Below are 25,590 nucleotides of genomic sequence, written 5' to 3' on the forward strand. Positions count from 1 at the left end.
CCTCCCATGTCCTCCCTCCCCCCCCCCCCACCCTTGGTAACCACCACACTCTTGTCCATGTCTCTCAGTCTCATTTTTATGTTCCACCAATGTATGGAATCATGTAGTCCTTGTTTTTTTCTGATTTACTTATTTCACTCCTTATAATGTTATCAAGATCCCACCATTTTGCTGTAAATGATCCGATGTCATCATTTCTTATGGCTGAGTAGTATTCCATAGTGTATATGTGCCACATCTTCTTTATCCAGTCTTCTATTGAAGGGCTTTTTGGTTGTTTCCATGTCTTGGCCACTGTGAACAGTGCTGCAATGAACATGGGGCTACATGTGTCTTCACGTATCAATGTTTCTGAGGTTTTGGGGTATATACCCAGTAGAGGGATTGCTGGGTCATAAGGTAGTTCTATTTGCAGTTTTTTGAGGAACCACCATACTTTCCTCCATAATGGTTGTACTACTTTACAGTCCCACCAACAGTGAATGAGGGTTCCTTTTTCTCCACAGCCTCTCCAACATTTGCTATTACCCGTCTTGTTGATAATAGCTAATCTAACAGGAGTGAGGTGGTATCTCATTGTAGTTTTGATTTGCATTTCTCTAATAACTAATGAAGCTGAGCATCTTTTCATATATCTGTTGGCCATTTGTATCTCTTCCTGGGAGAAGTGTCTGTTCATGTCCTCTTCCCATTTTTTTATTGGATTGTTTGTTTGTTTGTTGTTGAGTTTTATGAGTTCTTTGTAAATTTTGGATATTAGGCCCTTATCTGAGCTGTCGTTTGAAAATATCAGTTCTCATATAGTTGGCTGTCTGTTTATTTTGATATCAGTTTCTCTTGCTGAGCAAAAACTTTTCATTCTGATGTAGTCCCATTCGTTTATCTTTGCCTTCACTTCTCTTGCCATTGGGGTCAAGTTCATAAAATGTTCTTTAAAACCCAGGTCCATGATTTTAGTACCTATGTCTTCTTCTATGTACTTTATTGTTTCAGGTCTTATATTTAGATCTTTGATCCATTTTGAATTAATTTTAGTACACGGGGACAGGCTGTAGTCGAGTTTCATTCTTTTGCATGTGGCTTTCCAGTTTTCCCAACACCATTTGTTGAAGAGGCTTTCTTTTCTCCATTGTGTGTTGTTGGCCCCTTTATCAAAGATTATTTGACCATATATATGTGGTTTTATTTCTGGGCTTTCTATTCTGTTCCATTGGTCTGAGTGTCTATTTTTTTGCCAATACCATGCTGTTTTGATTATCGTGGCCCTATACTATAGTTTAAAGTCAGGTATTGTAATGCCCCCAGCTTCATTCTTTTTCCTTAGGATTGTTTTGGCTATTCGGGGTTTTTTATAATTCCATATAAATCTGATGGTTTTTTGTTCCATTTCTTTAAAAATCTCATAGGGATTTTGATGAGAATTGCATTAAATTTGTATATTGCTTTGGGTAATATGGCCATTTTGATAATATTTATTCTTCCTATCCAAGAACAAGGAATATTTTTCCATCTCATTGTATCTTTTTCGATTTCCCTTAACAATGTTTTGTAATTTTCATTATATAGGTCCTTTACGTTCTTTGTTATGTTTATTCCTAGGTATTTTATTTTTTTTGTTGCAATCGTGAAGGGGATTATTTTTTTGAGTTCGTTTTCTAATATTTCATTGTTGGCATATAGAAAGGCTATGGACTTTTGTATGTTAATTTTGTATCCTGCGACCTTACTGTATTGGTTTATTGTTTCTAATAATCTTTTTGTGGAGTCCTTCGGGTTTTCGATGTATAGGATCATATCATCAGCAAAAAGTGATAGCTTTACTTCTTCTTTTCCGATATGGATGCCTTTTATTTCTTTGTCTTGTCTGATTGCTCTGGCCAGAACTTCTAGCACCACGTTGAATAAGAGTGGAGAGAGTGGACAACCCTGTCTTGTTCCTGATTTAAGGTAGAAAGTCCTCAGTTTTATGCCGTTTAATAGGATGTTGGCTGATGGTTTATCATATATGGCCTTTATCATGTTGAGATATTTTCCTTCTATACCCATTTTGTTGAGAGTCTTAAACATAAAATTGTGTTGTATTTTATCAAAAGCCTTTTCTGCATCTATTGATAAGATCATGTGGTTTTTGTTCTTTGTTTTGTTGATATGGTGTATTACGTTAACTGTTTTGCGTATGTTGAACCACCCTTGAGATTCTGGGATGAATCCCACTTGATCACGATGTATTATTTTTTTAATATGTTGTTGTATTCGGTTTGCCAGTATTTTGTTTAGTATTTTAGCATCTGTATTCATTAGAGATATTGGTCTGTAGTTTTCTTTCTTTGTGCCATCCTTGCCAGGTTTTGGTATGAGGGTTATGTTGGCCTCATAAAATGTGTTTGGAAGTATTGCTTGTTCTTCAATTTTTTGGAAGACTTTGAGTAGAATAGGAACCAAGTCTTCTTTGAATGTTTGATAGAATTCACTAGTATAACAGTCTGGGCCTGGACTTTTATTTTTGGGGAGATTTTTAATAGTTTTTTCTATTTCCTCCCTGCTGATTGGTCTGTTTAGGCTTTCAGCTTCTTCATGACTCAGTCTAGGAAGGTTGTATTGTTCTAGGAATTTATCCATTTCTTCTAGATTGTTGTATTTGGTGGCATATAATTTTTCATAGTATTCTACAATAATTCTTTGTATATCTATGATGTCTGTGGTGATCTCTCCTCTTTCATTTTGGATTTTATTTATTTGAGTCCTGTGTCTTTTTTCCTTGGTGAGTCTTGCCAAGGGTTTGTCAATTTTGTTGATCTTTTCAAAGAACCAGCTCCTTGTTTTATTGATTTTTTCTATAGTTTTTCTGTTCTCTATTTCATTTATTTCTGCTCTGATTTTTATTATCTCCTTTCTTCGGCTGGTTTTGGGTTGTCTTTGTTCTTCTTTTTCTAGTTCCTTAAGGTGTGAGGTTAAGTGGTTTACTTCGGCTCTCTCTTGTTTGTTCATATAGGCCTGAAGTGATATGTACTTTCCTCTTATTACTGCTTTTGCTGCATCCCAGAGATTCTGATATGTCGTATTTTCATTTTCATTTGTCTGTATATATCTTTTGATTTCTGCACTTATTTCTTCTTTGACCCATTCATTTTTTAGAAGTATGTTGTTTAGTTTCCACATTTTTGTGGGTTTTTCCCCCTCTTTTTTGCAGTTGAATTCTAGTTTCAAGGCTTTATGATCAGAAAATATGCTTGGTACAATTTCAATTTTTCTAAATTTGCTGATATTGTCTTTGTGGCCCAACATATGGTCAATTCTTGAGAATGTTCCATGTACACTAGAGAAAAATGTATACTCTGTCGCTTTGGGATGAAGTGTCCTGTAGATGTCTATCATATCCAGGTGTTCTAGTATTTCGTTTAAGGCCACTATATCTTTATTGATTCTCTGTTTGGATGACCGATCTAGAGCCGTCAGCGGTGTATTGAGGTCTCCAAGTATGATTGTATTTTTGTTAGTTTTTGTTTTAAGGTCAATAAGTAGCTGTCTTATATATTTTGGTGCTTCTTGGTTTGGTGCATATATATTAAGGATTGTTATGTCTTCTTGATTCAACTTCCCCTTAATCATTATGAAATGACCATTTTTGTCTCTGAGTACTTTTTCTGTCTTGTAGTCAGCATTATTAGATATGAGTATTGCTACACCTGCTTTTTTTTGGGTGTTGTTTGCTTGGAGTATTGTTTTCCAGCCTTTCACTTTGAATTTGTTTTTATCCTTGTTGCTTAGATGTGTTTCTTGTAGGCAGCATATAGTTGGATTTTTTTTTTAATCCATTCTGCTACTCTGTGTCTTTTTATTGGTAAGTTTAATCCATTTACATTTAGTGTAATTATTGACACTTGTGGGTTCCCTACTGCCATTTTATAAATTGCTTTCTGTTAGTTTTGTATCTAGTTTGATTCTTCTCTTTTGTTTTTCTATCATTTGTTTTTGTTTGTTTGTGTTCCATACTTCTTTCCTCTGTTGCTACCTTTTTTAAGTCAAGTGTTTTTGTGGTGGTTTTTTTAAGGGTCGTTACCATTAAGTAATGAAAAGGGTACCTACCATATTCATTGTAGTACCCTATCTTATAAGTATTTCTGCACTTCATCATCCTTTGCTACTGTTAATCTCCATCCTCTCCCCCCTTTTTTTCCTTTGTTGTCACAGTTTAAGTTTGGTTTTATTGTGTTCTTGGTGGAGCTGTTACTTGTGGTGTTGTTTTCTTTTGTTCTTTGAATCTGGTTGGAAAACCCCCCTTAGTATTTCCTGGAGTGGGGGCTTTCTGTTGATAAATTCTCTCATCTTTTCTGTATTTGTGAATGTTTTTATATCTCCTTCATACTTGAAGGATAGCTTTGATGGGTATAGTATTCTTGGCTGAAAGTTCCTCTCTTTCACGGCTTTAAATATTGGGGTCCACTCTCTTCTAGCTTGTAGAGTTTCTGCTGAGAAATCTGATGATAATCTAATAGGCCTTCCTTTATATGTTGTACTCTTCTTTTCCCTGGCTGCCTTGAGAATTTTTTCTTTGTCATTGGTTTGTGTCATCTTTATTATGATGTGCCTTGGAGTGGGTTTGTTGGGGTTAAGTTACTCGGTGTTCTGTTTGCTTCTTGAATTTGAGGCTTTAGTTCCTTCCACAGGCTTGGGAAGTTCTCGTCTATTATTTGTTTGAGTATATTCTCCATTCCATTTTCTTTCTCTTCTCCCTCTGATATACCTATTATTCTTATGTTATTCTTTCTGATGGAGTCAGACAATTCCTGTAGGGCTTTCTCGTTTTTTATTATTTTTGAGTCTCTTTCTTCTTCTCTCTGTTGTGCCTCAAGTTGTTTGTCTTCTATTTCACTAATCCTATCTTCAATCTGGGCTGTTCTGTTAGCTAAGCTTGTTACCTCGTTTTTCAGCTTGTGAATTGAGTTTTTCATTTCTGTTTGATTTGTTTTTATAGTTTCAATTTCCTTGGTAATATATTCTTTGTGTTCATTGAGTTGTTTTCTGATCTCCCTATATTGCCTTTTTGTGTTTTCTTGTATATCTCTGAGTATTTTTAAGATTTCTATTTTAAATTCTCTGTCATTTAGCTCCAAGGCTTCCAATATGTTAAGTCTTTTCTCCATAGATTTTTCCACATCTATTTGTGTTACCTCTCTTTCTTTTGTATCCATAATATTCGATTTCCTTTTTCTTATCGGCATCTGAGGGTGGTCTTGTTGATAGCACTAATTAGAATTAATAAAGAGTAAAAAGTAAAAAAAAAAAAGGTAAAACACCCCACAAAAAAAAACAGTAATAATTTATTATTTCCCCCTTTTTTCTTTCTTCTCTTTCCCTCCTCTCCCCTCCTCAGGGAAATATCATGCCTATAATGGAGGGCCTGATTTGGGGTGAAGAGTTCAAGGGGCAAAAAAAAGGGTGTAGGACCTATTAAATGCAAAAAAAAAAAAAAAAAAGGGAAGAAAATCTTAGACAAGCATAAGATGATTTGCTTGTAAGTGATGGTCAACTAAGAGATATAATGAGAGGGATAAGAGGGAACCAGAAAAAAGGACCAAAAAAGAATAATAAAGAAGAGAAAAATAAAAATAATAAATAAAAATCTATTGTATTAAGTGGAGCGAAGACTAAATACAATGGAGACCTTGGGTTGGGAGGACCCAAAATGCCACAAAAATAAACAAACAAGAAAAAAATAAAAACAAAAGCAAAAAGAAAAATAAAGCCAAAAAAAGCCTTGAGTCCCAAATTAACTAATTTGTTCGTGATTGAGGATTAAATGGGAGGAAAGTAAAATGAGAGAAGAAAAAACGAATAGAAATAAAAAGTAAGAAAAAGAGAAAAACGAAGGAAGAAATAAAAAAGGAAAAGAAAAAAAACAAAATAAAGCAAAACAAACAAACAAACAAAAACAAAAGAGGAAAGAGTGAGAGTTAAGTGTTTTGGAGTATAACCTTAAAGGAGGGTGAGGATGAAGAAGAGAAATAAAATATAACACTCATGGGTAGTGTAGTTCAAGAAAAGGGAAGCATAAGATGGGCAGAGAATAGAAGGACCGAGGTGGAGGAAATTAAGGCAAAAAAGATAGAAGATACAAACAACAACAAAAAAAAATTAGTGGAACAAGTTGTAAAGTCTGTGGATTTTTCTTGATTTTGAGAGGTTAACTTCTTCCTTTTTCTTTTCTCTCCCTCTTCCTGGTCGGTGACTCTGTACCCCAGGCTCTGCCCCTGTGTCACACTTAGGTAGGGATTTGCAGTTGATGGGATTCTATGGCAATGTCATATAATTGGCTTTAGTCTTGCTGGTAGTCAAGGCTTGTTGGCGTTTGCAGGGTCCAACGATGAGAGAGTTTGCTTTCCTGGATTCTCTCTCCTAGTCCCCCCTTTCTGAATTAGCAGCCTGGTGATCCAGCTATAAGGCTGCAACTGCTTCTGCCTGGGGAGTAAGAGGCTCAAAGAGCTGGGAAATCCCCACTCTATCCCCACTCAGTGCAAGGCTTTGGGAAAGGCTCTGGTAGTCAGGGCCTCCAGTGTAATCAGGCGGGGGTGGGAGTCAATTGTTGTCAAGGTGACTGTTCAGCACCTATCATTCAGTTGGACCTCTCAACCCAGGCTTTCCACACTTTGTAGCCTGTTTTTGCTGGGAAGAAGAGGCACTAGTCTCTGCTTGCGACTAGTGTAGTATAGATCTTATTATCTGCCAAGTCCTTCTTGTTAGCGTTTATCCCTGAATATGGAGGCTCTATCAATCAGAAGTTGCCCCCGCCCCTTTAGCGAGAGGCACTAAAAAATATCACGCCTCTTGTCTTGGGTTGCTGAACTGAGAGAGATCTTATCAATTAGAACCGAGGGTGCACAGATTTCATGGGTTAAGCTAATTTCAGTGATTGGGTCGCAGCTGTGCTCCCAAAGGTATTTTAGGCTGCCTGCGCGCGCCCCTCCCCCAATGCTTGATTGTTAGCTTGAATGGCTGGGTGAGGTGCCCCGCCCATGGAGAGAATCTCCCAAGTAGGTAAGACCACCCTGGTGCCTCTCCCTCTCACCCTGCCGCTGGCGGCTGGATCGCACCAGGCACAGGATAATGGGGCACCCTGGGTGTGCGGGCCAGTAGGGCGCTCTGGGCACGTGGAATGCCCAGGGCATGCGCGCGAATGGGGTGCTCCGGGCACCGGTGGCTGGCGACTCTCACTCGCAGTGCGGGGGCCGCTGGGAACGTTAGCGGTGCTCGCTCTGCAACCGGACCGGGCGCGCGCCCGCGGCTGCTCGCGGCTCCTGAGTGTGGGCTGACTCACCACAGGCGCACAACCTCGCGGCTTGAATGAATGTCCCTGCGGTAGCTTCCTCCACACCCTCGTCTCTCAGATTCAAGTGCTTCCTCCACACCCTCGTCTCTCAGATTCAAGTGATAACAGTCCTTTCGCTATCAGTTTGTGTGGAACTCCGGAATGCTCCGAGGATAAATTTTTCTGTTTCTAGTTGATAAATTTGTTGTGATTTAGGGGAGAGCTGTCGGACGTGCTGCTCACGGCGCCATTTCCGTGACGTCACTCTAATTTCTCTTTCTAATAGTGGTTAATGTATAGAAATATAACTGATTTTTATAAATTAATTTTGTTTTGTGAAACTTTACTGAATTTATGGTCTAATAGATTTTTGGTGGAGACAGTAAGCTTTTTTGTATATATTATGCTATATTATCTGCAAATAGAGACAAATTTACTGCTTCCTTTCTGATTAGAATGTCTTTTTTTTTTTTTTTACTTGCCTAATTGTTCTGGCTCGGTCTTCCAGTACTATGTTGAATACAAGTGGAGAGAGTAGGTATGTTTGTCTTGTTCCTGATCTTAGAGTAAAAGCTTCCACCTTTTCACTATTGAGTATGGTGTTAGCTGTGAGCTTGTCATATATGGTGTTGATTGTATTGAAGCCTACTATACCCAGTTAGTTTGCTAATATTCTGCATTTATATTCATCAGGCATATTGGCCTGAAATTTTCTTTTCTTGTAATGTTCTTTTTTTTTTTTTTTTTGTATTTTTCTGAAGCTGGAAACGGGGAGAGACAGCCAGACAGACTTCTGCATGCGCCCGACAGGGATCCACCCAGCACGCCCACCAGGGGCGAAGCTCTGCCCACCAGGGGCGATGCTCTGCCCCTCTGGGGCGTTGCTCTGCCGCGACCAGAGCCACTCTAGCACCTGGGGCAGAGGCCAAGGAGCCATCCCCAGCGCCCCGGGCCATCCTTGCTGCAATGGAGCCTCGGCTGCGGGAGGGTAAGAGAGAGACAGAGAGGAAGGGGAGGGTGGAGAAGCAAATGGGCGCTTCTCCTATGTGCCCTGGCTGGGAATCGAACCTGGGTCCCCCGCACACCAGGCCGATGCTCTACCGCTAAGCCAACCGGCCAGGGTTCTTGTTATGTTCTTGTCTGGCTTTGGTATCAGTATAATACAGACCTCACAAAATAAGTTTGCAAATGTTTCCTATACTTCTATTTTTGGGGAAGATTTTGAGGAGGGTTGGTATTTTTCTTTAAATGTTTGGTAAAATTCATGAGTGAAGCCATCTACTTTTTTGTTGGGAGGTTTTTGATCACTGATTCAAATGAAATTTTGTATTTCATTATGATTCAGACTTGGTATGTTGCATGTTTCTAAGAATTTATCTATCTATGTCTCCTAAGTTATCTAATTTGTTGGTGTATAATTATCCATTGTAATCTCATGATTTTTGTATTTTTGGGCTATCAGTTACAATAATTTCTCTTTCATTTTTGTATTTGTCTTCTCTCTTCTTTGTTTTAATTGGTCTAGCTAACTATCTATTTTCTCTTTTCAAAAAAAAACCCAGCTATCCCTTTACTGATATTTCTCTTGTCTTTTTATTTTTTATTTCACTTGTTTACACTCTGATATTTACTATTTCTTTTCTTCTACTAACTTTGTGCTCAATTTATTCTTTTTCTAGTTTCCAGAAATATAAAGTTAGATTGTTTGAGATCTTTCTTTTTCTTCACTTAGGTATTTATTGCTATGAACTTCTCTCTTAAAAATTCTTTACTGCATTCTGTATTTTTGATATGTTGTGTTTTCATTTTCATTGTCTCAAAACACTCTTTGATTTCTATTTTGTTTTTTCTTTGACCAATTGTCATGTTGTTTAATCTCCACATATTGATGAATTTTCTAGTTGTCTTCTTGTTTCATACCACTGTGGTCAGAAAAGATGCTTTATATGATTTCAATCTTCTTACTTTTATTAAGACTTGTTTTGTAGCCTAACATGATCTATCTGGGAGAATGTTGCATGTGTGCTTGAGAAGAACATATATTTAGCTGTGGTAAGATAGAATGTAATGTAAGTGTTTGCTAAGTTCTCCTGGTCTAACATTTAATTTAAGTCTAATGCTTTGCTTTTTATTTTCTTTCTGGATGATCTGTTGAAAGAGTATTGAAATCCCCTACCATAAATATTGCTGTTTATTTCTCCTTTCATAACAATTTATATTTGCTTTTTATATTTTAATGCTCCAATATTGGCTATATTAAAATTTACAATTTTATATGCTCTTGATGAATAAACCTGCTTATCATTGTATAATGACCTTTGTGTCTTCTTGTTTTTGTCTGAAAGTTTATTTTATCTGATATATTGTATAAATATACCCATTTTATTTTGGTTTCTTTACATGAAAAATATTTCTTCAGTTCTTTACTTTCAGTCTGTGTGTATCTTTAAAGGTGAAGTGATACTCCTGTAGGTAGCAGATAGTTATGTCTTCTTTTTTAATTCATTCAGCCACTCTACATTTTTTAGTTGAAGAAATTAGTCCACTTATATTTAAGTATAATTCTTGATAGCTATGAACTTACTGTTGCTATTTTGTTAATTGTTTTTGGCTGTTTTATAAACCTGTATTTCTCTCTTCTTCTCTTCCTTTGCATTTTATGATTTTCTGTATTGGTATGCTTTGATTCCTTTCTCTTTATCTTTACTATAGATTGTTGGTTTATAGTTATCATGAAGTTTACATAAAACATCTTATAGTTATAACAATCTATTTTAAGCTAATAACAACTTAACTTCAAACACTTCAAACTCATGCAAAAGCTCAACAGCTTTACACCCTCACACACACACATATTATACACTACATTGTTTTTGATGTCCAAATTTGCATATTTTTACATTGTGTATCAACAAATTATTGCAGTTATAGTTATTTTTAATACTTTGTCCTTCAACTTTCATACTAGAGTTGTAAGTAACTTACCACCATTAAATTTTTAGCGTGTTCTGAATTTAACTATATTTTCCTTTACCAGTGAGTTTTATATTTTTATATATTTTCAAGTTACTATTTAGCATTGCTTTGTTTCTTCTTAAAGAATTCCCTTTAACAAATCTTGTAAGTTGGTCTAGTGGTGATAAACTCTTTCAGCTTTTGTTTGTCTGAAATACTCTATGTCTCAATTCTGAAGGACAACAACGACATGCAGTTTCTTGGTTGGCAGTTATTTCTGCAGTACTTTGAGTATATAATTCCATTTCATTTTGACCTGCAAAGTTTCTGCTGAATAATCTGCTGACATTCTTATGGAGATTCCTTTATAAGTGACAAGTTGTTGTTTTTTTCTGTTGTCTTTAACTTTGTTTTGAATTTTGAAGATTTAATTCTGTGTGTCTCAGTGTGAGTGTCTTTAAGTTCATTTTTTCTGGTACCCTTTGGGCTTTCTGGATTTGGATGTCTGTTTGCATCCCCATGTTGGGCAAGTTTTCAGCCATTATTTTTTTGAATAAGCTTTCTGCCTCTCTTTCTTCCCCTTCTAGAACCTCTAGTACATATATATTGGTCTTCTTGATGGTATCCCATTGGGTCTTTAAGCTAACTTAACTCCTTACTCTTCTTTTTGTTCCTCTGATTGGATGAATTCCACTGTCTTATCTTTAAGTTTGTTGATCCTTTCTTTAGCTTGATCTAGTCTGATATGAATCCCTCTGTTGAATTTTTTAGTTCAATTATTATATTCTGCAGCTCTATGAATTCTATTTGACTTTTGTGTGTGTGTTTTTTATTTCTCTGTTGACATTCTCATTTTGTTTATGCATTGTTCCCCTGACCTCAGTGAGTACTTTTATGACCATTATCTCTGTTTCATTAAGATCAGTTTCTGGAGATGTATCTTGTTACTGTTTCTTTGAAACTTATTTCCTTATTTATTTTTTCTTGGCTTTCTGTGTTGGTTAATATGCATTAGATTAAAAAAGCCACCTCTCCAGGTGCTGAGACCAGCTCAGCAGTGGGTGTGCACAAAAGGAAGGTGCTGCAGGACTTAAGAAAACACACACACAAGACACAATATACAGAAAAGATGGGTACAGGGGACTCCCAGCCTCTAGGACTGAGAGCCCAGTTCTCTGCAACCTCATTGTATTTATTGATCTCTGCTCATCAAGCAGATTAGCAGAGTCTGGGTCAAATTAGTCTACAATGGATTCAGGTGCTGAGAAGGATAACCTACCGATGCCCCCCAGGCATGTAGGAAAATGGCTATAGGGATCAGCTACTTCCTATAAATAATCCTAGTAGTGCTTGCCGGAGTAGTGTTCTGCCCCTGCAGGACTTGGAGTTCCAAAGTCCATACCAAAGACTTGTCTCAAAACTGCAGTTTAATCTCTCAGCCATTTTCTTACATCCCGGTATGTCAGACTGGTCTCATAGGAGGTGAATGTCATCAATCAGCCAGCTGCATGCTTCTTGTTCCCTCAAAACTTTGCAATTGTCTTAGCCACCATAGTTATTCTTGGTGGCTCCTGATAATTGAAGGTTGCTAAGACCTGCCAGTGCCTCAAAGGGGAGGGTCATGGGCAAAACGTAGATGCAGGCTGAGTATAAGCCAGATGCTCAGCCAGCAGCTAGGTAAGTATGTAGTTTAGCCCTTTTCAGGGAGAAAGTGGGAGGTGGGTCGTTTTACCTGTTCCCTCTGCACAGAGACAGGATATATAGCTGTGGTGGCGGGATTGAGGAGGATGTTCCTGCACCTTTTAAAAACTGCTTCTTTGTTTGCTATAGTCCTGAGGAGTCCTGAATGCAAGACCTGTTGGCTAACAGGGCCAGAAGAAGTGGGGACCATCCCTCGGGAAGCAGTCTCAAATGCTATGGCACCAGGCATGTGTACAAGCTCTTTCCAAAGAGATATGGTGACCTATTGTTATAAGTGCAGTCAGCTAGAGCCATAGGGTGGTCTAAGTGTCCACCAGCTTCCCCAGGATCCATAGAGGATCATAATTAACTCCTGGAGACATGCAAATTAGAAACCAGGTCCTCAGGCAACAGGTTATAAAATATATAGTTAGACCCCTTCCTCAAAATGACTGGAAAATGGGTGTTTTACCTGATTCCTATGTGCAAGTCCTGGGGGAATAGCCACAGTTAGTGCTAGCACACATGCCTGCTAAAAACTGCTTCTTCGCTTTTTATAGTCCTGTGGCGCTTGTGAATGCAAGCCATGTTGGTTTTCAGAGCTAAGTGTTTTGAAGACCCCTCTCTTGGGCGGTAGCCTTAAATGTTGGAATCTAGATGTGCTGTCCAAATCCTTCACTCCTTAGGGAGAAACTGAGAATTAGATATATCAACCCGATTGCATGGTGTTATGCGGGGGGGTGGGACTTATGGGATGGTATGCTTCAGCCTTTTCTGTCCATTTCAGTGTGGGAATTCTCTTGGTTGCTTGATGTATATGAGTTACTGAGCTAGTTTTAGATTTCTCTCAGAGGAATTACTCCATGTGTAGCTGTACATTCAGTACCTCTGCGGAAGGAAGGAAGTTCAGGGGCCTCTTATGTCATCATATTGGTCTCCCACAAGGATTTGCATATATGTTGTTCCAAATAAGATATACAAATAGTTAATAAGAACATAAAAAGATGCTCGATATTAGTCATTCTGAAAATGCAAATCAAAACCATAATGAGATACTACTTCATGTCTATTAGAATGGCTACTGTTTAAAAAAAGGAATATAGCAAGTGTTTGTAGGGTAGGATAAATTGGAACCCTTGCATATTGCTGGTGAAAATGTAAAATGGCCTAACCACCATGGAAAACAGTATGGCAGTTTCTCAGTTAAAAATGAGATTGGCATGTGCTGAGCAGTTCCACTTCTAGATGTATACTCAAAAGAATGGAAAGCAGAGAATCAAACAGACACTTGAACACCGATGTTCATATTAGCATTATTCATAATAGCCAATGGTAGGAACAAACTAATTTCATTAACAGATAAAGGATAAACAAAATGTGATATAAACACACAATGGAATGTTACTCAGTTCCAACAAGGAATAAAATGATTAACCTTAAAACTTTGTTAAGTGAAATAAGCAAGACACAAAAGAACAAATACTGTATAATTCCACTTATCTAAGGTATCTAGGTGAGGCAAATTCATACAGACAGAAAGTGTAATAGAGGTGACCCGGGGCTGGAAGAAGGAGAGATTGAGACCTTATTTTTAGTGGGTACAGAGTTTCTATTTGAGATGATGAAAAGTTCTGGAAATGGATAGTGATGGTTTCAGAACACTGTGAATATACTTAATGCTATTGAATTATATACACTTAAAAATGGTTAAAATGGTAAATTTTGTGTATATTTTACTGCAATTTAAAATTTTTTAAAGCCATTAGAATTGTTTACATTTATTTTTTGATTCATGGAGTTTAGTTGCAGATCATTAATAGATTTAAATATCTCCTCATAGATAGCCAGAACAACATTTCTAAATTTTTACAACGCTGCTTGAAATGCTGTTTCTGGTGTTTGGAAACATTTGTAAGGTATTTGAACAGAAATGCCTATGTTATGGTAAGTAGATTATTTCTTATTTACTAAAATTCTTTACAAACCCAAACCCCATGCCTACATTTCCATATCTAAAGCACTTTTACATCTTGCAGTTGAATTTACCAGAATGTGGATATAGGGCCTTATGAATCTACTGCATAATTCAGGATTATGCTTTCTTAATTGAGATAGCATATTACTGTACTTCATTATTACCTTCACTATTTCTTTGGAGAAAGAAAATATTATTTACCTTAGAAATTTTGCAATGTGCTAGATTGAAAATTATTTTGTGTATTGTTGATATAATGTAGTTTATGTTTCACTCTGAGAAGAAAATACCTTTCTAATCCTGAGATTTATATATTTTAAAAGTAGGGTCTCTTCCTTTTTGTGAATCTTACGTTGAAATGTGTTGGCATTGACAATGCCTAAGTAAATTTATTTCTTTTCCTGTGGAAATATGGAGGCTTCTAAAGAAATTTTTAAATATTAGTAGATCCAAAAATATAATTCTTCTAAAATGTAGCTAAAATCTAATGACACTTGCTTATTATCACAGTGACATGAGGTCAGCAGCAATGATTCAAATAGTCATGGAGAAATTTACTTCCAATGAGAATATTGTCTTGGGGCTTTTAATCAGTAAATCAAGTGTACTAAAAGGCAATGGGTTTCCTGAGAGTAATTTTTAATATAAACTGTACAACATTTAACCCATTCAGCAACAAACCTTAGCTAAACTCTTCAAAGACAAAAACCATGTTCTAAGATGTGAGGGGGGAAAAAAAAGAAAAAATAATCTGTTTGAAGTTGTCTAACTCCCAGAGAGTTGAAGGGTAGATAGCATCTGAAGAAGCAGACATTATTGTCAATGACTCTGAGAGCTTGCTGAGTTGAGAGCACACGGTTCCCAGGTCTCCCACAAGCCCAAATGTCAGAAAGAGGAATGAGAGTAGCTCTATGGGGGACAAAGAACTGAGTCATTTTCCTGCCATTGGGTTATCTGTTGGTCTTGTTAGGGTATGTTACTGAATCCAGAATAATAATTTTCTTCCTCAGATTGCAATATACGGCAAAAACTTCTGCAGGTCAGCAAAAGATGCTTTCAATCTGCTGATAAGAAATGTTTTAAAGTAAGTAATCGGGTTGAACATTGCAATAGAGTCCGAGAACCCTGAATATCACATACGTCACAAGTTGTTATGAAAATATTGGCAGTCATTTTAGACATGAATATTGTCTTTTAAGTTGATAGATTTCAATCTTCTCTGTCACATCAATAATTTCTTTTTATATCTTAGAATTGTTGCTTCCATCATCCACCAATATCTTTACACCCACTGGCATTTATTTTTATTATTTCCTCTGCTCAAGAAATTATGACTTAAAAATAAGTCAGAAATTCATCCCAGAACTTCATTCCTTACATTTGACAAATGCCCAATAAAGTTGCAGCAAAGACACATCAAAATGAACTAACAAATTATTTGTTCTTATAAATTTCAAGTAACACATGTAATTTAAACACAAGAATTATGCTTTGTTTTTTTCTGCTCAGAGTTGCAGTTATGGATAAAGTGACAGACTTTGTACTAGTCCTGGGGAAAATTCTAGTAGCTGGGTGTATAGGTAAGTAATAATGATAAAAATAATAAAAGTTTACAAGGTACTTAAGAAAAACTCTGTTACTACAAAAAACTATATTCCTTTGCAAATGCCTAATGTATATGTTCTGCCTTTTCACTGTAGGTGTCCTGGCTTTTTTGCTCTTTACACAGAGAATCTCAACCTTTATAGAAGGACCAACATCTTTAAATTACTACTGGGTACCTTTGCTGGTAAGAGCTGGTTTAGATTGCTATAACAAAATACCATACGCTGGGTGACTTAAACAACAAAAATTTATTTTTCACATCCTGAAAGTTGAGAAGTGCAAAATAATAATTTCCACAAATTTGGTTCCTGGTGATGCCTCTCTTCCTGGTTTGCAAAGGAACACCTCCTTGTTGTATTCTAACATGGTAGAGAGAGATATTATCTCTCCTACCTCCTCCTGTAAGGGCACTAATCCTATTCATGAGGGTCTATCCTCACAACCTAATTATTTCTCAAATGCTCCACCTCTAATTACCATCACATTGAGGGTTAGGTTTCAACATTTGAATTTTGAAGCAACACAACTCATCCCATAGTAGCTACATAATATTGACTCTGATTTATCAAAGATAACAAAATAAAAAACAAAAAGAAATAAGAGAGACAATGGTAACATTATTGATCTTACTTTGTGCCAAGGCTCATTCTGTTTTAAGATTGGGTTCCTTGGAAACAACCTCTGAGATAAGAGGATTGCATGAAAACGGTATATTAGGAATTGTTCTAAGATAAACTTTTAGGAACGTGAGGAGGGTAGGTGTGTGCCAAGAAAGAAGCTGGCCCGAGTTGCAGCTATAGCTGAGGCCTCAGACATAAATATAGGAAACTCTGACAAAGGGCCTGAGTCTTTGCATGCTGCATGAGGTAGCCTTTGGCCAAGCATTGCCCCAAGGATGGCGGAGGCAGAAATTTGTACTGAGGGAAGCAGCCTATGTCCCCCCAAACTGGGTGATAAATGTGGTAGCAGGAGAGGACCTGGGCGCAATACATTGATATCTATTACAATATATTAATTCACTCAATCCATGTGTCATAAATACTGTTATTATTATTCACATATTCCCTTCTCTTACCAACCAAGAGTTTTACAGAGGAGGCAAAGACAGGTTAAGTAACTTGTTGAATGAATGCCTGAGCTGTGATTCAGACCTAAGCAGTATGACCTTAGCTCCTATGCTTTACTGCCTCCATGTACAGAATCCTAAACATGGGATATATTTAGTAGGCACTGGGAATAGCGGTAAGAAAAATGGTAGATAACCTAGTACATTTTGTTTAAATCCCACTACAAAGCACTCAAAAACATTATTATTGAGTATTTTTTCCTCTCTATAGTAAAGTTTTTTTCAACACCAAGTATTTCAAAGCTTTCTTATCATGACTTTCATTTAAAGTTGCATTATGGTTTTTTTCTAGACCAGTTAATGACATCGTCATTTTTTTCTCTACTCATTTACAGACGGTCATTATTGGATCTTACCTAATTGCACACGGGTTCTTCAGCGTCTATGCAATGTGTATTGATACAATTTTCATCTGCTACTGTAAGTTTTCAGAATATGTGTTTTCCCGTTCAGTGGATAACCAAAAGATAAAGTTAAGACCCATGTCCATAGCTGGCTTGTAAATTTGTTATGCCCTGGCTGCAACTGCAAAACATAGTTTCTTTGGAAAGAGATTAGTAGATGTTCTTCAAACCTTAAAGGCTGAGAAGATGGAGTTTGCAAAGCACAGGAGAGTCAGCTACTGAAATGTACCTCAGGTTTCATGGTATGATGTTAGCATGAAATTATTTTTCTATTTCTTAATGTTTTTAAGTTTATAATTACTGGCTTCTGTGGTGCTTTATTAACAGAACTGGGGACATGATTGGGCTTTGGAAACTCTGAGGAGGACCTTTATAGATTCTGATAAAGCTACACAGACAATGGTCTCAAAGACACACAGGGACCAATTCATATTGGGTAACAATGACAAATGGTTAGGATTCATAGAGGAGCATGTCTAGGAAAGGTCTAGCTCAATTCTGATCTTAGAGCTAAACTTTAGAGCTTTCATCACTGACTTATTTATGGTGCCTCTGTGACATGTGTAGCTTGCATGCACAGAATGTATGTTTTCTATTAGTATCTCTCCAGAGCCCTGGAGAACCTAGTGCCCCTCAGGAGCTTGATCTGGATTTCACCTTCAACCTAGAGAAAGTAGGGTCAGCAGGTGAAAGAACAGAACTTTCTAGCCCCATAGCTATAACCTCTGAGAGATTATTTCTCGGTCACATTGCTCTTAAGAGCAATAGATAAAACCATTCTATTACAGAGCATTACAGAGTGCCCACTCCATTTGTATAAAACTAAGCTTGTTTTTTAGTCTGACCCATGGTATCCAGTTCACACTGGGTTCAGGAGAGACGATAATAACTACAGGGAGAAATATTCACGGCAAAACTCCTAGAAAATGGTTTGACCTTGTTTTCTTTTTCTTTCTGGACATTTAAAAATCAATTTTCAATAACCAGACAAAAAAAGTCAGGAGAACTCTGTATGCTAGTTCGCTCTTCCTCTGGCTATAAATGAAACTGGAATGTTTAATGTTTTCCTAGTGCCTCAGTGGTTTCTTAGGAAGAGCCACCTACAAAATATCACATAAATAAATCTCACACCTGAGCTGGGATCGGAAGCATGGCACTAAGGTAGTGCCTAAGACAGAGTAGAGAACTCTTAGCTGTTCCCAGATCTCTTATCTCAAGCACTAATCATGGGGACAATTCTGGGAGATCCCACTGGGATAGTCCCCATTCTTGTAATTAAATGTTTTTCAAAATGTATATCAGGAACTGTCTAGAGCCTACTAGTGTCTGGTCTTTGAAAATTTAGACAAATTTTGTGCATTTTAAATTTTACAGTATTTTAAATTTGATTAGTAAGAGCCCTGGCCTGTTGGCTCAGTGGTAGAGCATCGGCCTGGTATGTAGGAGTCCCAGGTTTGATTCCCAACCAGAGCACACAGGAGAGGCGCCCATCTGCTTCTCCACCCCTCCCCCTCTCCTTCCTCTCTGTCTCTCTCTTCCCCTCCTGCAGCCAGGGCTTCACTGGAGCAAAGTAGGCCCGGGCGCTGGGGGTGGCTCTATGGCCTCTGCCTCAGGTACTAGAATGGCTCTAGTTGCAACAGAGCAACACCCCAGATGGGCAGAGCATCGCCCCCTGGTGGGCATGCCAGGTGGATCCCGGTTGGGCGTATGCGGGAGTCTGTCTGACTGCCTCCCCATTTCCAACTTCAGAAAAATAGAAAAAAAATTTTTTTTGATTAGTAAGAAATATTTTCAACCCTTTTATATTAATAATTGCCAACTTCTTGAAAATCAGGTATATTTTCAGCTTTATTCAATACATGGTGTAGTAAACATGAATAGTTTTCTTTTGGGGACTCGTCTTTGATAATAAAAAACAAAGGAAATCACCTTGTATTTCTCTTTTCTTCCCAGCTGTTACTATGAGCAACATCTTACTTTGGGAAATACTCTTCTTAGATGATATTCTAAACCAAATTATGACTGTGTGGAACTGTGCCTTTTATTTTTTGTGTATCTTTTTATACTTAATATCTTGATTGCCAGGAAACTTGTTTTTAAAAATGCTAACCATTTGCAAGCATTTTATTTACAGAAACATAGTATCTTTTTAATATTATAGGGTTCTGAGAATTTTGGTACTAGAATAGGAAAAAATAATAGTTGTAGATAATTATTACTGTGGTCCATATCAGACTTCCTACCAATAACTCAAAGGTGATAATTATGTTGACATATGATAAGTGATAATATGATTAAGGAAGAAAGAACAAAAATTTTTGTTTGTTTGTTTTGTGACAGAAAGAGGGACAGATAGAGACAGACAGACAGGAAGGGAGAGAGATGAGAAGCATCAATTCTTCATTGCAGCATCTTAATTGTTCATTGATTGCTTTCTCGTATGTGCCTTGACCAGGACACTACAGCAGAGCAAGTGATCCCTTGCTTAAGCCAGCAACTTTGGGTCCAAGCTGGTGAGCTTTTGCTCAAACTAGATGAGCCTGCGCTCAAGCTGGCAACCTCAGGGTTTCGAACCTGGGTCCTCTGCATCCCAGCCCAACACTCTATCCACTGCACCACTGCCTGGTCAGGCAGAACAAAAATATTTGGTGTCTATCATCTTTCCTCAGTTTTTCATGTTGTGTATGAGAAAAGTCACTGTGAGATATAATGTAAAAATATACTAAACAAATAATTCAACCATTCCCAAAAGAGTGTGATGGAAAATAATTTAAACATATTCTACAAAATATGATTATATGTTTTTATATAGTATTTCTGATCCTTTATGTTATAATAAAGATTATATACAACAGGTCTTTTTAAATGCACTTAGTCAAAATCTAGAATCAAATTGCATTTATATGTTTATTGGTAGATATTATCGGCTGTGAATTGTATGTTTTTGCAAGAAATTTAATCTTAGCATCATTCCAGTACTTCCCCCCAACTACTCAACAGTGAATACACCATCATTTTATTATAAGCCTAAACAAAGCAGGAAGGTAAATTCATGTATTATAGAAGTTAGAAAACACTCATTTTAGCTTTTGAATGTACTTTGAGACAGACTGCAAGGATTTAGAACAGGACACCTTATGGTTAAGTAGGACCAGAACTGAACGAGGTATCAAGAGGCTCAGTCCTCGCCTCATCTGGATTGCCCAAGAGCTTTGATTTCAGAAGAATCATTTTACAAACATGGGTCTTAGTTTCTTCATGTGTAACATTAGGGTATGGACTACCACTACAAGTGACTTTGAACTTTGAAATTCAATTGTACTGTTCTACATTTATCATGGAAATAATACACTTTTTGTCTAGCTTTATCTCAGAAGATGTGGCAGTCTACCTCTCTGAAATAGTCACAGAATTTAAAGATAACATTTTTGGAAGGACATGAAAGACTTCATTTACCTTTAAACTATCAGAATAAACCTCTTTGGGAGTGGGTGGGATTTAGGAAGTTTCAATGCTCTCTGGCTGAGGCTGAAGCTTCTTAGGTTGTCCAGCATCAGCAATTTAACTGCACTAATTAGTCTTATATTTGATTTTCTAACACTATTCTCTGATTTTTCCCTGTTCAACTCTCCGATTTATAAAAATTGCATATAATTGTTCTGCCGCTGCTTGCTGCTTTTGCCTGCTTTGGCTGCTGCATATACAGGTGAAGATCTGGAAAGAAATGATGGATCTCCAGAAAAACCCTACTTCATAGCCCCTGCCCTGCACGGAATTCTGAACAAGAAGCAAATAGTTCCCCAGAAGCAGAGAGAGTAGAAAAGCTCCAAACAGTGCCACTCATTTTTAAGTAGAAGTTTTGTAAATTAGGTTATTTGTAATTTGAAAATGATGCTTTTGAGTAATGTGAAATGTCTGTGTATATTCCTAGAAAGCCAGAACCTGGTACCATCTGAGGTGTCAGGCATTTGATAACAGTAGCCTCTGTGAACTAGGACGCTTTATAAATTGACTGTGGTCCCAGCTGAGAAGCACGTTGTATATGTCAAACATTTTTTTAAAGTCTAGAGCAAAAAAGTGTTTTAAAAACTTTTATAATTCAGCGTGCTGTTTCTCATTGCAGCACTTTGGTAGCCTTTCTTTTTATACGTGTATATTTGTAAAGGATATTCAGGCAATTTTTGAAAGTGCTATAAATGTATAATGGATTAGCCATAAAAAGGTCGATTTATAGTTAACCAGCATATGGTACTAAATCTGTAAATATGGTGCTATAGTCATATTTATTCTGTTCAAGCTAGTGGACAACTCTCAAAACTGTGATTAAACTTGTATTAATGGTTCCCTAGGAAGTATATTTCAGTAAGTGTTTCAAGTTTATAACAGACATGTAGATGTTAATGTTATAGAGGTTTCACAGAAAGCATTACTAGGTAAAAATTACTGTGGGAACTTCACAGCCCACTTTGTCTTAGTGATATTATATTTATAGTGAGGTTGACTCCGAGTTCTGGAATGCCATTTTCAATAATATGAACCTCTGGCCACTGTTAAAGTATTTTAACAAAACTGAAATGGCCATTTAACTCATGCCTTTTGTCTCAAACTAAATAATGACAAACTTCTATTTTCTTATACTCACCGCATAGAAAACTGGTATGGATTTGTTTCAGAAGAGAGTAGTTATACCTTTTCATAAGCATACCTGTTTTCCTATGTTAAAGAGATTGGCTTTGTCCTATAAAAGGTCTGATTTTAGCCCAACTTTCAGTGAGGGAAGAAAAGATTTTACCCTAAGAAAGTATACTATTAGTCCTCCATACATACCTCATCTGACAGCTTTATAAGGGGGCATACTGTGGGATCAAACACCAACCCCTTGAAGCTTTAGGAGGAAGGTTGTTGCCCTATTCTACCCCAGCTGGCCAGAGCAACAAGCCGGTTTCTGGCCGCCATGTGTAAGTATTTTGCATGGCAGAGCAAAACATGAATCAGACATTTACATACTTCGCTTAACCACCCCTGTGTGCAAGTGCTAACTGTAAAAATGTACCCCAAAAGGAGCACTGAATCAAGCAGTATCCTTTTGGCTTTTACATTATGCTTGTATATAAGGATTATTTATGTATTGGCAGAAAGAATGCATTGATCTAACATTTTGATCTGCATATGATCCATGTATCCAAGAAGAGAGCCAGAATTTCACCATGTGTTTCACATTAATATGAACATTAATTTATTTAATGATCCTAAAGTGTGGAAACCTAGATATAAACTGCCTCCATAATAGCAAGAAGTAATAGCCAGAAGCCAATGACTAGAGAAGATATTAAAAATATTACCCCTTATAATGGCCACCATCTTGTTCTTGGCTTCCTTTTTGATATTATTGTATTCAAAAGTGTCAGTTGGCCTCACAGCTTAAGGGAACATCATCACTCTCCTTCTTCTTGAACTATAATTCAGAGAAGAGTGACAACCTGTCTTTCTAGATGGTTACTATTATTATTATTTTGTTATTCAACGATACAGGGGTTACATCTAGAAAAGTAGCTACCTTTGTCTTAAGTGTTAAAAATTGTAAGAAAAAAAGTCCACTTTAGGAGTACTTGAAAAGTTCATAATGATAAAACAAAACAATTTTCTGTTTTTTGTATGCATCAGAATCACTCTGAGAACTTAGTTATAAATATAGATGCTTGTACCTCACCCTAAGAGATTCTGATACACTGTGTTTGGGTGTGGGGAATCTCGTAAATTATTATAAAGTTTTCTAGTTGATTCTGATACACATAAGAGTTGTAAACTCACGTGAATTAAATACGTCAACATGTGAGAGAAACTAGTTGCCTATTTTCTCCTTATATTCATGGCTGTTCTAGAAGTTAGAAAATTGAGAAAGACAAAGGAGATTAATTTGAAGACTTCTAACAATTGTAGCTTCTTCTATATTTTAAATTCATGGTGCTAGATGGGGCCCATATATTATATGCTTAACAGTCTATCGATTAATTAGGCTAGGAAATAATCTATAGTAAAAGTTTTTACTGACCTATATTGGAGGTACATTCTAAACTTGGCTCTATTTTAAGGATACAGCCTTTGGTTGAAAAATCATAAGAAAAGAAATGCCATTTGGCTCAATATTCTAAGTAATTTTTTTAAAACTTAAAGGAAAATTTTAGATTCTTCCCTTTAAGTTTTAACTATATTATGAGCTTATTTCTAGTCAGAAAAATGTTCTCTGTTAATGACTTTGTGTGCTTGCTCTGACAGCACATACACTGGAATTGGAGACACGGGGAAGGTTAGAATGGCCCCCTCTTAGGCGTGACATGCAAATTCACGAAGTGTTCCATATTAAACAGACAAACAAAAACACTTCTTTGTGTAATTGATATATATTAAAGTAAAAAAGTAAGCATTGTTTTTGAGGAAAGAATTTAGAAACCATATTTTCTTTACAAAGAAAAACTAATAACTGTGCAAAAGCAAAATTCCTCAAAATTTGCAGTTAAAATTTGTAAATCTTATTTTTAAAAACTGTACTATCTGAATTGTTTATGGCCAAACAAAGAAATGTTAAACAAGTGTGGTCGTTTAGAAAGCAAGTTGAGAAAAGAGTACTTTTTAAAAATTTGAAGGTAAATTTAGATATACCTGATGAATCTTTTAGAGTTTTTGTTATTAAGTTTGCTGTCCAAAAGAAGGGAAACATTACTTCTTCAATCATACAGTTGAGAGGCATATACTATCGGCAGAACCTGACCTGGTACACAGAAAGAGATAATATCTTACCGTCATAATAACAAGGGCTGATTGTTTTCTCAGTTATGTTTACAATAATGTTGATGCCAAACTATACTGTTGAAAAAAAATAAATAAATGAACTGCTGTATAGCAAGAATGCAGCAGATGGCGATGTTACTTCTCTTACTCTGTGCCGTTCTTCCTCCTAGTGGAAGATTTAGAAAGAAACGATGGTTCTACTGAAAGACCCTATTACATGAATCAATCTCTGCGGAAGACTTTGAAGGAGCAAAGTGTACAAACTAAGAAGCAGTAGAGGTGTAAACTCTGAGCATCCTGCAGCGGTCTTACCTTTTCCTCTTCTGCTGTGTCTGCGCCACACTCATTGCATAAGTGCTGTGTGTTTGGAACACTGTATTCATGACCTTGTTGGTTTTTATTTGCATGCTTTATACCAAAGCTTATACTGTAATATGTGAAGCCATCAGAAGTCACAAGGGAATTGTTAATAACATGGAACATTTTTATACTGAGATCTTTTGTTTTGTAATTCAGTTATAAATAGAGTGGCTTGGATGTTTCGAAAATACTAGTGAATATGTTAATATTCTTTTAAATATTAGATTGAAAATGATGCATTATTTAAATTGATAGCTCCTAATATATTTTTGAAATTACAACTAAAATACTCCTGCAGGGAAAATTGGTAAACAAAGTAAAATAGAAAATTTTTAAATTGTCCCCATTCCTGTTTGACAGTAAATCCGTAAAAGACCGCCGGGCTCCAGATTTTGCTCTAAGTATAGAATGTTTCCTATTAAACAAATTGCCAATCATCCAACCTTTACTACTTCATCCTCTCTGACAAAGTGCCTTACTGGCTGTTTAATATTACCCAGCTTTTGTGGGCAAGTTTACAAACATTGTTTAAAAAAAAAACCTGCAATGTTTAGTGATTAAAACAAGTCTTCTTGCATTTGTTTTCCTCTTAACTCACTGGATGGAAACCATTTGTCATTTCAGTATGTTTGATATCTTCACAATATAGAGTCCATTTTGCAGCATAAACACATTCCTTTGCGCCTAGTGGACGTTCATGAATGTGTATTACACACAAGAAAAAAAATCTGAAAGGACACTTGTTGGGTTTCTTTTTTAACTAAAACTGAGTTTAAAAATGTAATCTTTTCTATAGTAGATCTTTGAAAATACATTAGGTATGAGACTGCATTTCTCAGTGTTTTACACAGATTAGACAGGGAAACTTTGAAAAATAATAAAGAAAAACTTTACCCCGAGATAAGGTACTCAGATGTCATGCACTAAATAGCTCCACTTTAAATGATTGTTTATTACCATCAAGGAGTGTTCTATGTATGTTTTTTTTAATGTTCTATCTTTTGATATGAAATAATCAGTTTATTTATATTGATTTTCATTGTGCTAATTAATATAAATAGGAACATAATTTCTAATTCAATTTTAAGTAACTTTACTAGTACTCTTAAATTTAAAGAAAATGAATTCAATTTGTTATAGAAAGAGTACTTAAAGCATTCACCCTAAAGGGATGTCAGTCACACATGATAGTTTGTGAAAGCTTTGAGAATCAACAGTAAGTTACTATCAGTTTATCTATTATCACATTTGTTTATATGTAACTTTAGATATTGTTTTACCCCAAAAACAAACTCACATGAGCACATGACAGTCTGAGCTCTATAATCAATGTGTTTCTGCTGTGCAGAAATATTAGGACCATATTGTCTAAATATCTTTGATAATTAAA

The 25,590-nt window shown here is 36.4% G+C and overlaps 1 protein-coding gene across 3 annotated transcripts in view; it reads left to right on the plus strand.

Annotated features, from left to right (window-relative positions):
- Positions 1–24,392, plus strand: part of SLC44A5 (solute carrier family 44 member 5) — a 419,099-nt gene extending 394,707 nt beyond the window's left edge. For 2 of the 3 annotated variants that reach the window (XM_066264970.1, XM_066264972.1), the window contains 6 exons: positions 13,782–13,885; positions 14,927–15,000; positions 15,426–15,496; positions 15,617–15,705; positions 16,983–17,067; positions 20,758–20,910. In XM_066264970.1, the coding sequence (XP_066121067.1) occupies positions 13,782–13,885; positions 14,927–15,000; positions 15,426–15,496; positions 15,617–15,705; positions 16,983–17,067; positions 20,758–20,870 (536 nt within the window). In that variant the 3' untranslated portion in view covers positions 20,871–20,910. Of the gene's footprint in view, positions 1–13,781; positions 13,886–14,926; positions 15,001–15,425; positions 15,497–15,616; positions 15,706–16,982; positions 17,068–20,757; positions 20,911–24,010 lie in introns of those variants that run through there. The other variant, XM_066264971.1, reaches the window with a different exon arrangement.
- The last annotated feature ends 1,198 nt before the right edge of the window (positions 24,393–25,590 follow it).

Source organism: Saccopteryx bilineata, chromosome 3 (genome assembly GCF_036850765.1).
Source record: "Saccopteryx bilineata isolate mSacBil1 chromosome 3, mSacBil1_pri_phased_curated, whole genome shotgun sequence".
NCBI lineage: Eukaryota > Metazoa > Chordata > Mammalia > Chiroptera > Emballonuridae > Saccopteryx > Saccopteryx bilineata.